The 16,796-nt window shown below is 45.2% G+C and overlaps 1 protein-coding gene across 1 annotated transcript; it reads left to right on the top strand.

The window, feature by feature from the left end:
* Positions 1–7: 7 nt before the first annotated feature.
* MCM4 (minichromosome maintenance complex component 4) lies at positions 8–16,547 on the top strand. Its single transcript, XM_011945690.1, has 15 exons — positions 8–424; positions 712–875; positions 964–1,065; positions 1,416–1,511; positions 1,588–1,683; positions 3,524–3,662; positions 5,437–5,657; positions 7,331–7,451; positions 9,703–9,962; positions 10,430–10,795; positions 11,253–11,380; positions 12,743–12,950; positions 14,298–14,526; positions 14,994–15,127; positions 15,950–16,547. Exons 1-15 carry the CDS (start codon positions 181–183, stop codon positions 16,040–16,042), a joined length of 2,601 nt encoding a protein of 866 aa, XP_011801080.1. The 5' UTR covers positions 8–180; the 3' UTR covers positions 16,043–16,547.
* The last annotated feature ends 249 nt before the right edge of the window (positions 16,548–16,796 follow it).

Genomic DNA, 16,796 nt, shown 5'->3' with positions numbered 1-16,796 from the left:
TTCTGCCCTCTCTTGCCGCAACTGGCAGCGCTGGGTGGGTACGCGGGCCCCGGACGCTCAGCCTCGGGCCGGGCGCTGCCGCCTGGTGCGCACAGATACCCACAGCAGGCTGTGGCCTGGGTGCTGCTTAATTTGATTGCCCATTTGCCTCTGTTTGGTTTGGTTCAGTGGTGAGTCATAATGCCCCAAGGGACAGACAAATCCAGGAATACCGGCCCTGAAAGTTCATGGCCATCTTTTCTGTTTTGTGTGACACAAGCTCGAAGTGAGGATGCCAGGTCATCTCCCTCTCAGAGACGTAGAGGGGAGGATTACACCTCCACGGGGGAGTTGCAGCCGATGCCAACCTCGCCTGGAGCGGACCTGCAGAGCCCTGTCGCGCAGGACGTGTTATTTTCCAGCCCTCCCCAAATGCATTCTTCAGGTGCGTGTGTGAAGATCTAGGTTATGCTGTGCTTGATACACAGCTGATGGTTTATCTGCTCAGGTTTACTGTCTTTATTACAGTTGTCATAATGCCTAAAGCATCCCCTCTGCACATGAGTGAGCATATTCTGAACCAGAGGAGCTGAACAGAGTGCTGAAAATAATTGTTTTAGGGCTTAGTGAGCAGAAGAAGCAGGTTCTCTGATGCTTTTCTTAATCAACAGACAACATGCTGTAATTTCAGGTTTGATATACCACCAGAATTTCCTAATTTTGTTTTTATAGCTATCCCTCTTGACTTTGATGTTAGTTCACCACTGACATATGGCACTCCCAGCTCTCGGGTAGAGGGAACCCCAAGAAGTGGTGTTAGGGGCACACCTGTGAGACAGAGGCCTGACTTGGGCTCTGCGCAGAAGGGCCTGCAAGTGGATCTGCAGTCTGACGCGGTGAGTATGCAGTCTCCTGAAACCATCTTATGGCGGATATCATGTGGGTAACTCCATTCTCATGATTCTGTCATGTTTTTCTGTGTAGGTAGCAGCAGAAGATATAGTGGCAAGTGAGCAGTCTCTAGGCCAAAAACTTGTGATCTGGGGAACAGATGTAAATGTGGCAACATGCAAAGAAAACTTTCAGGTGAGCTATATGTATTAAAATTACTTTGGGCTCTGAAAATGTTGGGATACCATGCTTATAACTTATAGCGAAGTAGCCATAATGACTAGAAGGGCCACCTGTGGTGGCTCACACCTATAATCCCAGCACTTTGGGAGGCCAAGGTGGGAGGATCACTTGAGGCCAGGAGTTTGATAGCAGCCTGACCGATATAGTGGGACTCTATCTCTAAATTAAATTTTAAAAAAGAAAAAGGAAGAAAAATATTTATTTTTGTCTCCTGATAGTGACATACTCGTAACTTTGTGTGTTTTTAGTAGTTGCCTGTTCCCAAATGCTATATGCCTAATATGTTTTCTCTCCTCTTAAAGAGATTTCTTCAGCGATTTACTGACCCTCTGGCTAAAGAAGAAGAAAATATTGGCATAGATATTACTGAACCTCTATACATGCAACGACTTGGGGAGGTAATCAGATACTCTTTAAATTCAAGTTATATATTTTAAAATAGCAAAATATAACTTGTTCATTTTTGTCTTGTAGATTAATGTTATTGGCGAGCCATTTTTAAATGTAAACTGTGAACACATCAAATCATTTGATAAAAATTTGTACAGACAACTCACCTCTTACCCACAGGTAAGAATTTAGCTTTGACCTTGATGAATTCTAGTAACTGTCCAGAAAGAATGTTTCCAGATAACACAAATTCCTCAGTAATGAAGATAGTATGCACAAACACTAAGAAAACCATGTATCATCTCCTTTGGCCGGGTGCGGTGGCTCACACCTGTAATCCCAGCACTTTAGGATGCTGAGGCAAATGGATCACTTGAGGTCGGGAGTTCGAGACCAGCCTGGCCAACAAAGTGAAACCCCATCTCTACTAAAAAATACAAAAATTAGCCACACGTGGTGGTGCGCGCCTGTAGTCCCAGCTACTCAGGAGGCTGAAGCGGGAGAATCACTTGAACCGAGGAGGCAGAGGGGCAGTGAGCCGAGATGACGCCACTGCTCTCCAGCCTGGGCAACACAGTGAAATTCCGTCTCAAAAAAAAAAGGATCATCTCCTTTAAGATGAACTTTTTTTTTTTCTCACATTTTAATATTCCTGAAAGTGGGATTTGTATTACTATCAATGACAGGTAATGGTTTACTGGGCAGTGTTTCTCATGTAGAAAAATGATGAATCTGGCCGGGCGCGGTGGCTCAAGCCTGTAATCCCAGCACTTTAGGAGGTCAAGACGGGCGGATCACGAGGTCAGGAGTTCGAGACCATCCTGGCTAACACGGTGAAACCCCGTCTCTACTAAAAAATACAAAAAACTAGCCGGGCGAGGTGGCGGGCACCTGTAGTCCCAGCTGCTCGGGAGGCTGAGGCAGGAGAATGGCGTGAACCCGGGAGGCAGAGCTTGCAGTGAGCTGAGATCTGGCCACTTCACTCCAGCCTGGGTGACAGAGCGAGACTCCATCTCAAAAAAAAAAGAAAAATGATGAATCTAACAACTGTAGCTTCTTGGGTTTCATGAAGTAAGTTACCTTAAATGGAAATACTTTAAATGAATTGCATACTTCCTGCCGCTTTAAAAGAATATACTTATTGTACTGCAGACTTTGACTTTTTGGCCTCAGGTCAGTTTTTATTCATTAAGTATCAGCTCTGTTGACTCTGGGTGTGGTCTTTGGAGGCAAGCAGACCTGGTTTTTGAATCTTGATTTTGCTGATTACTGGCTGCATACCCTTAGTCAGGTTCCTTAGCCAACCAAAAGCTGTTTCCTCATCTGTAAAATGGGAACCATCTGTTAACAAATTTGAATAAATATGATTTAATTTACTTTGGTGTCGCTGGGCGCGGGGGCTCATACCTGTGATCCCAGCACTTTGGGAGGCCAAGGCAGGCGGATCACCTGAGGTTGGGAGTTCAAGACCTGCCTGACCAACATGGAGAAACCCCATCTCTATTAAAAATGCAAAATTAGCCAGGCGTAGTGGCACATGCCTGTAATCCCAGCTACTCAGAAGGCTGAGGCAGGAGAATTGCTTGAATCCCAGAGGCAGAGGTTGCAGGGAGCTGAGATCATGCCGTTGTACTCCAGCCTGGGCAACAAGAGTGAAACTCTGCCTCAAAAAATAAAAATAAATAAATAACTTACTTGGGTATCATTTCATTATAGAAGGAAAATAATGAAAGTATGAGGTCAAAATTGTTTTCCCTTCTAATAGAAAGCATAAAATATGCCAGTATACATCAAGAAGGCACCTTTATATAAATTACCAAATTTAACCCAATTGAGAATATGCAGAAATAGATAGTTCAGCATACCTAAATTTGAAAACAGCACATGCATGATTCTGTAGGGTAATACTTTGGGGGCATGACATGTTGTCTTGTTTTTATACTTTGCTATTCTGACTTGCCTTTATTGTATTTAACACTGAGATATGAATACAAATACATCTTCATATTTATTTTTGCAGGAAGTTATTCCAACTTTTGACATGGCTGTCAATGAAATCTTCTTTGACCGTTACCCTGACTCAATCTTAGAACATCAGATTCAAGTAAGACCATTCAACGCATTGAAGACTAAGAATATGAGAAACCTGAATCCAGAAGGTAATGTATTTTTCATAGGATTACTTTTGTTGAAGGAAAATGCCATACATGAAAATAGCCTTGTTTCATCAAGAAACTATGAAAGAAGTAATTGGTGGTGGTAGTCAAGGTGATGGATTATAAATTGACAAAATAATACAGATTCAGTTACCCTGTATACTTATGAACCCCATATACTTTTTGAATTTAATTGAAGTTTCTGATATAAGAGATTGACTATTGGCTGGCCGTGGTGGCTCACGCCTATAATCCCAGCACTTCAGGAGAACGAGGTAGGCAGATCACCTGAGGTCAGGAGTTCCAGACCAGTCTGGCCAACATGGTAAAACCCCTTTACTAAAAATACAAAAATTACCAGGGCGTGGTGGCACGCGCCTATAGTCCCAGCTACTCTCGGGAGGCTGAGGCACGAGAATCACTTGAACCCGGTAGGCGGAGGTTGCACTGAGCTAAGGTTGTGCCGTTGCACTCCAGCCTGGGTGACAGAATGAGACTCTGTCTCAAAAAAAAGAAAAAAAAATAGATTTTAAAGACTTGAGGATTACCTGAGGCCAGGAATTTGAGACCAACTTTGGTGACTTAAGAGACTCCATCTCTTTTTAAGAAGAAATTAAATTAGCAAGGCACAGTGGCTCGTGCACGTAATCCTACCACTTTGGGAAGCTGAGGTGATGAGCTTACCTGAGCCTGGCAGGTTGAGGCTACAGTGAGCCGTAATTGCACCACTGTACTCCAGCCTGGGCAACAGGTTAAAACCCCATCTCAGGCCGGGCGCGGTGGCTCAAGTCTGTAATCCCAGCACTTTGGGAGGCTGAGACGGGTGGATCACAAGGTTAGGAGATCGAGACCATCCTGGCTAACCCGGTGAAACCCCGTCTCTACTAAAAAATTAAAAAAATTAGCCGGGCGAGGTGGCGGGCACATGTAGTCTCAGCTACTCGGGAGGCTGAGGCAGGAGAATGGCGTAAACCCGGGAGGCGCAGCTTGCAGTGAGCTGAGATCCGGTCACTGCACTCCAGCCTGGGTGACAGAGCGAGACTCCGTCTCAAAAAAAAAAAAAAAAAAAACCCCATCTCAACAACAGCAAAATTGTAGAGGTCTCATGAATCAGTGGCAGGATAGGGTGATCTTCATGGCTAGCAGTGGCTAACTACAGGCCAGAACAGGGCAGCTCATCTGAAACCAGCAGGGGAAATTAGTTGGGGGCAGTGGGACCTTCAAAGGGGAAAAGTTGTCTGTCAGGAAAGGTTCAAATAATAGAGGAAACAAGCAAGAGTGAAAGATCAGACCATCTAAGGGGTTCTGTGTGGATAGTAATGACTGTAAAGTATAGAGGACTTTTTCCTCTGCCAGGTGCTCTTACTAGTCTTGAAGTACACTGGCACATTCAGTCCTTGGCTCTGGGGTGGGTCCTGATACCACCCCATTCTATAGAGGACACAAAATATGCACAGAGAGGCTAGGGTTGGGACTCAGTCCAGCCTATCTGGCTTTTTTCCTGACACAGCAGGGTGTCATACAGGAGGCTGGGTGAGTGAGGCAGGAGGCAGGGAGGAGGGTAGGCAGACAAGAAGGGAGCAAGGGATGCCTGCTGGACAGGGGCCAGAGGTTCGCTGGGCTTGAGTGTCTCCTGAAGACATACCCTGCAGACGACTAGACACAGAAAGGTCACCCTAGACAGACTTGTGGGCACCCAGCACCTGCCTGTGATCCCAGCTATTTCCGAACCTCTGCACCCCAGATAGGTGTGCTGACCTCTCTTCTCCCCTCACAGACATTGATCAACTCATCACCATCAGCGGCATGGTGATCAGGACATCCCAGCTGATTCCCGAGATGCAGGAGGCCTTCTTCCAGTGCCAAGTGTGTGCCCACATGACCCGGGTGGAGATGGACCGCGGCCGCATTGCGGAGCCCAGCGTGTGCGGGCGCTGCCACACCACCCACAGCATGGCACTCATCCACAACCGCTCCCTCTTCTCTGACAAGCAGATGGTGCGCAGCCACCCTGGCCCCCCAGGCTATGCTTTGCCTGTCTGTAGCCTCAAAAGGCCGACTATAAATTGTCCCTCGGACCCCGAGCCTCACTTCCCGAATGGCATCCATCCCTCTCTGGTCTTGTGGATTTCATTAGTGGCCTATAGGCTAAATACACAGAGCATGCAAAGGCCCTGCTTCAGGGCACTGTCCCTGTGCGGTTGCCAGTAGTACTGTCTGTTGTTAGAGACATCATATTTTCATGGCCTAAAATGCTTCAAACATTTGAGATGAGAATACTTGGTTAAATGTCGTTCTGCAATTTTTCCATTGGTAAAGGATGGAGGAATTTTTCTGAAATTTTTTCACAAATTTTATTGTCTAAGAAGTTTGGTCTTTTTTGGCTGGGCTTGGTGGCTCACGCCTGTAATCCCAGCACTTTGGGCGGCCGAGGCGGGTGATCACAGGGTCAGGAGATCGAGACCATCCTGGCTAACGGTGAAACCCTGTCACTACTAAAAAAAAAAAAAATACAAAAAAATTAGCCAGGCATGGTGGTGGGCGCCTGTAGTCTCAGCTACTCAGGAGGCTGAGGCAGGAGAATGGCATGAACCCAGGAAGCGGAGCTTGCAGTGAGCTGAGATAGATTGCGCCACTGCACTCCAGCCTGGGCAACAGTGAGACTCTGTCTCAAAAAAAAAAAAAAATTATTTGCGCTTTTTTCTCTCTATTCATGAAATTGTAAGATGAAGTTACTAAAATGACAGAAATAAGTAAAGGGAAGGTAGAAAATTGCTTATTTACCATGATTGTAACTGTAAAGATGTGGGAGGACAGAATTTGAGTTTTTCTGTGACGGTGTGTGCATGGTTTCTTTAATGTTGCATGGGACAGAGCTGGAGACAGAAAGGCAGGCACCCTGCTCCCCAGGAGCATATGGCCTCCTAGTCTCAGAATCCTGCAGGCCCCCAAAGTGGCTTAGAGAAAAGCCTAGCATCCTTAGGCCTGTCAGAGGGTACCTGGTTTGGAAAGGCCTTCCTCGACCCTGCTTTATGAAAAGCATCTCAGCTTCTCCCACCGCAGCTCCCTACATTCCCCCCCCCCGTTTTGTTGCAGTCTGCTGCATTTGTCACTGTCACATGTTATGTGCTTATTTTTCTGTGTATTATCTGCCCCTTCCACTCCATGAGGCAGGGAACTTTGTTCACCATCGGGTCCCTGACACCTAGAATGGGCTGTAGCACAAGCTGGGTGCGCCACAGATACCTGTTAGATGAGTGGATGCAGGCAGGGTTGTGAGGTGCGCAGGCATGCCTGACAGTGGGCCTTAAGAATGTGTGCTGCAGCCAGGCATGGTGGCATGCGCTTGTAATCCCAGCTACTCGGGAGGCTGAGGCAGGAGAATCACTTGAACCTGGGAGGTGGAGGTTGCGGTGAGCCGAGATTGCACCATTGCACTCCAGCCTGGGCAATAAGTGAAACTCTATCTCAAAAAAAAAAAAAAAATGTGTGCTGCTTTACCCAGGAGATCTAGAAGTAGCTTCTAAAGAAATATTGAGAAACATGGACAAACATTTATGCGGGGATATGCACTGCAGCCTTACATGGCAAAAGCAGTACAAAGGCATGCAGATATTTGTCCTCCTGCGCTCTCTTTGTGGCCCACATGTTCTCTGTTTGCTGCCCTTCAGATCAAGCTTCAAGAGTCTCCAGAAGACATGCCTGCAGGGCAGACACCACACACAGTCATCCTATTTGCTCATAATGATCTCGTTGACAAGGTTCAGCCTGGGGACAGAGTGAATGTTACAGGTAAGAGTGTAGGTTTGCACCAGCACTTGAGCATGCCTGTCTTGTTTTCAATGCTGTGCTTCAGTGAGTCGGACTCAGTCACAGGTCCAGTTCTGCCTGCAGTTGTCACTGCATGTCTTTGAGACTGTGGGGTATATCCCCGCTTTATCTGCCACCTTTTTAACTGAGTACCACGGCCCAGCATCATGAAATTGTGCATTTCTTCTCAAACTTGAATGTTGGAACTCGTGGTTTGTGCGGTCACTCGCCTCTTGATATCTCAGTATCCTGGAGCTATGTGTGTCTCAAGTCAGCACTGTTGGCATCCTCAGCAGCCTCAGATAGGCTGGTATGGGTAGAGTTTGAGTTATGCCATCAGCTAAGTATTATCAATGCTGGAGTTGTAAGTAATTTTACTTATTTCCCAAATGTATAGCCAGGGGCTAACATTTGTTTGTTACAGAGAAGAATGAGTCAGAGTGACTTGTTTCCATGTGTAGAAGCTGAGGTTCAGGGATGCATAGACAGCAGTAGCTCAGATGCCACGGTAAATCAGGACCCAGGACTCCTTCTCTTGCTGCCACGAGAGTGTTCTTTGCACAGCACCACATGAGTGTGGCAGTCTTCCTTTTGAATCTGTAGAGTCACAATGCATTTTGGTTGGCGGCAAGGGAGTGTTGATGGCAGCACAGTTCTTCATTGATGGGCAAGGTGGCAACGGTCACAGAGTGCCTGAATCTGCTCCTGAGTGGAGGGCCTGGGGCACACCACGCATCGGCCCTTGTCTTCAGTGAGGCAGTGCTCACCCTGTTTCTTCCCCAGTGTGAAGTCCCGCAGTTGTCACTGGCAGTCTTCTGTTGTAAAAGTACTTGTAGTCATTGAGAATTTGAAATAATGCATAGTCTTTAATGAGTGATGTGCACATTTCCAGTCCTGCTACCCTGAAACCTTTGATAAAGTATTTAATCCAACATTTTAGTTTCCTCACCTACAAAGTGGAGTTAATGTGATGATACATGTGTGAGAGTATTTAGGGCCTAGGGGCTGTGGAAAGTGCTGTGTAGATGTGAAATAAGTATCAATGCTGCTCTGTGAGATAAATCATCATGGGTCACTTTAAACATAATCGTCCATCCCTAACCTATATCGGAGTGAAGAATAGTGTGTATTCTAAGAATGTGTGTAAACTGGTTTGTTGTGTTAAATAAGAATTACACCAACCCACTAAATGAACAAGACCAGTGCTCTGTGCCATTGTGTTGAGATAGCTGTAAGGGGGAAAGGCCGGGCTTTCTCCAAAAGCTGCAGAAATCAGCCTAGAGTTAAAGGCTTCTGATTTGAAATCCAGAAAAGACAAATATCAGATCAGACTTCTGTATGTGGGGAGTCTACCTTCCAGAAGAATGCATGATTTGCATGCTTTTGTCAGGGGTGGTGGGCGGGGGTGGGACCTAGTCTACTTTTAATGGCTGGAAGATTTTAGCATTTTGTTGAAGTCAAGTAAGTGCTAAGCAGATTCTGTACACTCAACTTAGGGAAGTAAAAATACTGCTTATTAAACACAACCACGAACCCAGCATTGAGCCAGAAGCACAGCAGCTCCATTTCACCCTCAGGGTGACTATGCCCATGGACGTGCTCATGTAGCTACAGTTGCCCTGAAGCACTGCTGACTAGTGGACCCAGGTGAACGTGTCCTCGGGTCTGTCATTTGCAGAAACCTTGGTTCTTTCTCTTTTTGTTTTGTTTTTGAGACAAGAGTTTTGCTCTTGTTGCCCAGGCTGGAGTCCAATGGCACAATCTTGGCTCACTGCAACCTCCGCCTCTCAGGTTCAAGCCATTCTCCTGCATCAGCCTCCTTAGTAGCTGGGATTACAGGCATGTGCCATCACGCCCGGCTAATTTTTGTATTTTAGTAGAGACAGGGTTCTCCATGTTGATTAGGGTGGTCTCGAGCTCCTGACCTCAGGTGATCCGCCTGCCTCAGTCTCCCAAAGTTCTAGGAATACAGACATGAGCCACCTGGGTTCTTTCGAGCTTGTCCGTTTCCTGCTGCTGCTTCCCTGCTTGCTCAGAGCAGGCGGGAGCTTTGCAATGTGGGTCTGAGTCCTGGGCTTGGGAGAGTCATTTAAGAGATGGTGGAGCTCACCTTTCCAGGGCCAGCCCAGTGTGATGCCTCGCTCTGAAGTGCACCTGTTGCCTACGCTGGTTGCTGAGCCACTTGGAGGAAGATGTGGGAAGGTAAAAGTACATCTCCTGGTTGTGCCCTCAGGCATCTATCGAGCAGTGCCTATTCGAGTCAATCCAAGAGTGAGTAATGTGAAGTCTGTCTACAAAACCCACATTGATGTCATTCATTATCGGAAAACGGATGCAAAACGTCTGCATGGCCTTGATGAAGAAGCAGAACAGAAACTTTTTTCAGAGAAACGTGTGGAATTGCTTAAGGAACTTTCCAGGAAACCAGACATTTATGAGAGGCTTGCTTCAGCCTTGGCTCCAAGCATTTATGAACATGAAGATATAAAGAAGGTAACAGTGGATTTTAAACTAGGGGTTGGGATTTACAATTCTTTAGAATCAAATAGTATAAACATCCACTCCTCCACTTAAGCCATCTGCCATAAAGGACGCAAGCTGTGGCCTGTTAGAGCAAGTGCTGGCAACCAGACTTGCCATTGGTTGAGGAGAGTCATAGCATTGTCTGTCCTCATCTCTGCTCTAAACTTAGGTTTCTAAACAGAAGAGGCCACACAGTATCAGAATAGGGACAGGGACTTGCATGGCCACCATTCTGGCGTAATGATGAGTGCTGATGAATAAATTGGTCAGTGATAACTTAGAGCATATCAAGCACTTTCAGGAGCCTTTTTATACCTTCCTGCAATTTCCTAATTGTAGTTCTTTATAAGAGACAAAAGTACCTCTAAAGTTTAAACTACATCTCAGTTACTGTGCAGAAAGTGAATGTTTAGACATGTCTCTATTTGATTATTTAGGGAATTTTGCTTCAGCTCTTTGGCGGGACAAGGAAGGATTTTAGTCACACTGGAAGGGGCAAATTTCGGGCTGAGATCAACATCTTGCTGTGTGGTGACCCTGGTACCAGCAAGTCCCAGCTGCTGCAGTACGTGTACAACCTCGTCCCCAGGGGCCAGTACACTTCTGGGAAGGGCTCCAGTGCAGTTGGCCTCACTGCGTACGTAATGAAAGACCCTGAGACAAGGCAGCTGGTCCTGCAGACAGGTGCCCTTGTCCTGAGTGACAACGGCATCTGCTGTATCGATGAGTTCGACAAGATGAATGAAAGTACAAGATCGGTATTGCATGAAGTCATGGAACAGCAGACTCTGTCCATTGCAAAGGTGAGTCACCTTCTCCACCATGAATGTGGACATGTTTAAAATACGTGAACCCTTTAAAGACAGCGTCTGTGGAACTGTGCTGTGCTACCTTGGTTCTAACTTGGGGAGATTGGTACATGCTTTTCACATCATATTTCAGCTAAATCTCTACATATCTTCTATAGGATATCATGTTTTGTCTTTATTGCTGTACTAGCCTTGAATTTGTCCTAAAGCTCTTGCAAGGTGCCTGCTTCCTGAGAAAGACGTGGTTATAGCATGCATTCATCTAAACTCAGTCCTTGGCATGAATCTGAGGACAAGGCTTATCCAGGTGAACTGCTGTAAAGGCAACATGGCTCAGGCAATAGAAATGCTGTAGAGGGAATATGGGTTTAGTAGGTGGTCAGGCAAAGACGGTGCTTGTTAATTGCCAGCGTCAGGGAGAGGCTTCTAACCGCACTGTTTTCTCTAATAGGCTGGGATCATTTGTCAGCTCAATGCGCGCACCTCTGTCCTGGCAGCAGCAAATCCCATTGAGTCTCAGTGGAATCCTAAAAAAACAACCATTGAAAACATCCAGCTGCCTCATACTTTATTATCAAGGTATTAAAACAGATTTTTATTTTGTTCATTTGTAGAATATTCAGGGTGAGATTGAAAAGGAGCTACTAAGATTCAGCAACTGCTAATGGAAACTCTTCACTCTTATCAGGATGTTTCGAATTTTGTTGGTCAAGAGTTTTCACGACAAGGATGATGTGTGTTCTCATTTGATTTTGAAGCAGTTGGGATGTTTCCCTCCCACGCCATTTTCACATGGCTGTCACTCACTACCCTTAGTCCTAAAGCCACTGCTGAGAGTCAACAGAGAACAACTCTGTACCGTAGATGAGGCTCTGAAAAGTTAGATTTATTAAAGTGCAATCACATAATCTTCACTCTCAGCCCCACTACAAATATTGGACATTTTTCATAAATGGATTTTAGGTTTTAGTTACTTGCCTTTTTTTTTTTTTTGACAAAAGTTTTTTCCCCCAAAAAACAGTTGAATGTGTTTTCAATCAAATGTTTCCATTGTCAGCCAGGTACAGTGACTCACACCTGTAATCCCAGCACTTTGGGAGGCTGAGGTGGCTGGAGCGCCTGAGCTTTGAGGCCACCCTGGGCAACTTGATGAAATCCCGTCTCTACTAAAATACAAAAAATTAGCCAGGCGTGGTGGTACATGCCTGTAATCCCAGCTACTCAGGAGGCTGAGGAGGCACAAAAATTGCTTGAGCCAACGGGAGCGGAGATTGCAGTGAGCTGAGATCATACCACTTCACTCTGGCTTGGGCTATAGAGTGAGACTGTCTCAAAAAAAAAAAAAACCAACAACTTTCCATCGTCAAAATTATAGAAACCTTTCCCTAAGGGAGGTCTTCCTTTGACTCAGCTGATTGGTCCCCAGCCGTTCCCTGGGCCGACCTAAGGGCTAGGGACAGCACAGGGTGAGTGGGGTGAGTGGATGGACACAAAGGCCCTTTTCACACCAGGGAAAGACGCTTTTCCCTGCGGGCGCTCACAGGATGCACATTCACTGCACATCTGTGGTGCTTGAGCAGTCTTTAGTGTGTTGTTTGTAGGTGTATTGGTGTCTCAACTAGGAAAACAGTTTTTTGTTTGTTGTTGTTTTGTTTTTTTGAGACAGAGTCTCCCTCTGTCGGCCAGGCTGGAGTGCAGTGGCGCGAACTTGGCTCACCGCAACCTTCGCCTCCCAGGTTCAAGCAATTGTCCTGCCTCAGCCTCCCGAGTAGCTGGGATTACAGGCATGCGCCACCACTCCTGGCTAATTTTTGTATTTTTAGTAGAGACAAGCTTTCACTGTGTTGGCCAAGCTGGTCTCAAGCTACCAACCTCAGGTGATCCACCTGCCTCGGCTTCACAAGGTACTGGAAAAACAGTATTTTTACTTTGTTTTCTTAGGTTTGATTTGATCTTCCTCATGCTGGACCCTCAGGACGAAGCCTATGACAGGCGTCTGGCTCACCACCTGGTCGCACTGTACTACCAGAGCGAGGAGCAGGCAGAGGAGGAGCTCCTGGACATGGCAGTACTGAAGGACTACATTGCCTACGCACACAGCACCATCATGCCACGGCTAAGTGAGGAAGCCAGCCAGGCTCTCATCGAGGTAACCCTGCTGAAAAAAGGCTTACTGTGCCTGTAGCCCACAGCATTAATGTAATCGACCAATCATCTCCTTTAAAATATTAATTATTTTGTTAAGAATAACATACTGTTTTCTTCCTTTTTTTGAGATGGAGCCTGGCTCTCTTGCTCAGGCTGGAGTGCAATGGCGTGATCTTGGCTTACTACAGCCTGCAGCCTGTGCTTCCGGGTTCAGTGATTCTCCTGCCTCAGCCTCCCTGCTAGCTGGGATTACAGGTGCCCACCACCACTCCCGGCTAATTTTTGTATTTTTAGTAGAGACGGAGTTTCACTGTGTTGGCCAGGCTGGTCTTGAACTCCTGACCTCAAGTGATGCGCCAGCCTCTGCCTCCCAAAGTATTAGGATTATAGGCATGAGCCACCATGCCTGGCCTAAGAATAACATACTCTTTTTTATAACTGTTTATTGTTTCCTCCCATATTACAGAATTGACTTTACCAAATGTTGCAAAAGGGGGAAATAGTTCATTTATGTAGGTAGTACACACACTTTATATGTTTAAATACTTACAAGCATAGTGAATTTAAGATCAAAGACCTGGTTTCAAATAGAGGCAACACTACATAGTTATTTGGAAACTGAAAAAGTCATCCAGTTTCTGTAAGCTTCCTTTTGCTTGTAAAAAACAGATTGAGCAGTCTTTTAGGTTCGTTTTTCAGTATCCTTGTACGTGAACTGAAGTGCACAATGGCACATTTAGGTTATTTGAGCATTGTAATATTAAGAAAGTTCCTGGTGCTTTGATGAGCTTTACATCCAAACTGAGCTCCCAAAAATGCTAAGATGAAAGTTACAGACATTATGTAATTTTTTTGTGTGTCATAGTCTTGGGGGTTGTTCATGAAGAAATAAGACTGTGTCATCTGTATGTGAGATTGATACAACTTACCTTTGCAGCATTCTCCCAGCAGTCCTTATGTGCCCCATGTGAGCACTTTTCACAGACAGACCCTGATTCTCCCTATGAGTCGTCACAGCCTGCTCCTCTCCCCACATGCCACATTGCTTTCCTCTGCCATGCCATGCCCATCTCTGTTCTTCAGAGCTACATTAGATGCCACCCTCTCCAATATTCTTCCTGAGCATCTCCCAGTTGGAATATGTTCACCTACCACTGCACGCTGAACGTTAACGTCTTCACCTGGGATTTCTGTGGTCTGTGTAGCCTCTACCACTTGATGAGCTCCAGGGCCCAGGACCATATCTGAGTTCCGTTTACTTAATGGAAGCCTAAGTGTTCAAAATTCAACACAAAACTAAAGTTGTTGTCACCAAGGAGGTTTGTTTTTGTTTTTTTACCTTCAATAGGCTTATGTAGACATGAGGAAGATTGGCAGTAGCCGGGGAATGGTTTCTGCATATCCTCGACAGCTAGAGTCATTAATCCGCTTAGCAGAAGCCCATGCTAAAGTAAGATTGTCTAACAAAGTTGAAGCCATTGATGTGGAAGAGGCCAAACGCCTCCATCGGGAAGCTCTAAAGCAGTCTGCAACTGATCCCCGGACTGGCATCGTGGACATATCTATTCTTACTACAGGTTCGTTATTTTCAGCGAGCAGAAAAGCTTTTGAAAATTATTTCAATATGTATGTAGTTCATATGTCAGATTTAAGCTAACAGTTAAATCATTTGAAACGGAAGTTCTTAACCTTTTTTGGATTGGGACCCCTTTGAGAATCTGATGAAAGTTGCCCTTTAATCTTGTCTTGATATAGTTTTAAGGAGATTCTGTCTCTTCGACTGTCTGGGAAGTTTTGTTAGAGAAGTTGTTTGTTTCTTAGCAGCAGCTGCTTGCTGCACAGATGTGTATCCTGTTTCCACGGAAAGCGACAGCTAGTGGCTTACAGAAAATTCCAAATAATTCAAAACTCATTCCCTTCAAATGTACTCAGCCCCTGTCCCCTTACCTTTCTAGATGATACTACTAAAGGAATATTTTTGAGAATTTGGAACATTTCATTTCATAATAGCAAAAATGTTTTCATTGATTTCTTTTTAAATCAGGGATGAGTGCCACCTCTCGTAAACGGAAAGAAGAATTAGCTGAAGCATTGAAAAAGCTTATTTTATCTAAGGGCAAAACACCGGCTCTAAAATACCAGCAACTTTTTGAAGATATTCGGGGACAATCTGACATAGTAAGTGTTTATATGTATTTTTTGTTTGATAGAACTTTCTCTTTTTCCTTAATACTGCTTTTGGGTTTTTTTCCTTTATTTATTAAATAATAAATATAGATAAGAATGAAGAAGATGAACCATCATCAAGAAATAATCACAATTAAAATTTTTGGCTGGGCGCAGTAGCTCACACCTGTAATCTCATTTGGGACTCTGAGGTGGGCGGATCACTTGAGGCCAGGAGTTTGAAACCAGCCTGACCAATATGGTAAAACCCTGTCTCTATTAAAAGTACAAAAATTATCTGGGTGTAGTGATGAGCACCTGAAATCCTAGCTACTCAGGAGGCTGAGGCAGGAAGATTGCTTGAACCCGGGAGGCGGAGGGTGCAGTAAGCTGAGATCCTGCCACTGCACTCCAGCCTGGGCAATAGAGTAAAACTCCATCTGAAAACAAAAGAAAAAAATATTGTTATGCCCCCTTTATAGTTGTTATAAGTTTGTTTTAGGAATGAAATATTTGAGTGTCATTTTGTAAATAAGTAAGGTGAGTTGTTTAGTGACTAGAACTATGCAGGCTTTCAGTGCTGGTCCACTTTCCATCTCTGTGTTGTCACTGAGAGGGCAGAGTTGATAGTTACAACATGGACTATACAGATGCCAAGTCTACCATAGGGACCATCTGGCCACTCCACTCCTGATTTAGAGCATAAGGCATGTGTACAGCCACCAAAAAGAGAAAGATTCTGGGTGGTACTTTAACATTAAAATTATGGTGTCTCTAACAGGTAAAGGAGGGACTTGACATGTAAAATATTTATTTTCTTTCTCTTCCCCACAGGCAATCACTAAAGATATGTTTGAAGAAGCACTGCGTGCCCTGGCAGATGATGACTTCCTGACGGTGACTGGGAAGACCGTGCGCTTGCTCTGAAGCCTTGTGAGCAAGGAAGGCTGCCTGCATGTCCTGCTTGCTGCATGCCACACGGGTGTGGCCTGCATCTCAGTTGGCCACCATCAGTGTAAATAGAGCTTAAAGTCGTGGTTTGGCTACATAAAAATTTTCTAACTTGGTTCAATATTTGTAGTGAAGTATCTGTTTTTTTTTTTTTTTTTTTTTTCCACATTATAAATAAAAATACTATGCTGGCCGGGCACGGTGGTTCACGCCTTTAATCGCAGCACTTTGGGAGGCCGATGTGGGTGGATCACAAGGTCAGGAGTTCAAGACCAGCCTAGCCAAGATGATGAAACCCATCTCTATTAAAGATACGAAAAATTAGCCAGGCATGGTGCCACACACCTGTAATCCCAGCTACTCAGGAGGCTGAGGCAGGAGAATCGCTTGAACCCAGGCAGCAGAGGTTGCAGTGAGCCAAGATCATGCCACTGCACTACAGCCTCAGTGACAGAGTGAGACGCTGTCTCAAAAAAAAAAAGTACTATGCCAATTTTCAAACATACCGTAGAGATTATTTTCAAGTGCCATTTTATAGTATAGCAACAGGGCTTTTACTCTGTGTATGCACAGATACAGTCTGGGGCATGGTTTCTCGTGGCCATCATCAATATGCTTAAGGATTTGATGACAGGCATAGCCAGGGCATATCACCTCAGTGGTAAAGGGCTAGAGCCTCTCTTTTTTTTTTTTTTTTGAGACGGAGTCTCGCTCTGTCGCCCAGGCTGGA

The sequence above is a fragment of the Colobus angolensis genome, unplaced genomic scaffold (genome assembly GCF_000951035.1).
Source record: "Colobus angolensis palliatus isolate OR3802 unplaced genomic scaffold, Cang.pa_1.0 Scaffold243, whole genome shotgun sequence".
Lineage (NCBI taxonomy): Eukaryota > Metazoa > Chordata > Mammalia > Primates > Cercopithecidae > Colobus > Colobus angolensis.
Note: the sequence above shows the minus strand (reverse complement) of the source record. Positions and strands in the feature narration are given on the sequence as shown.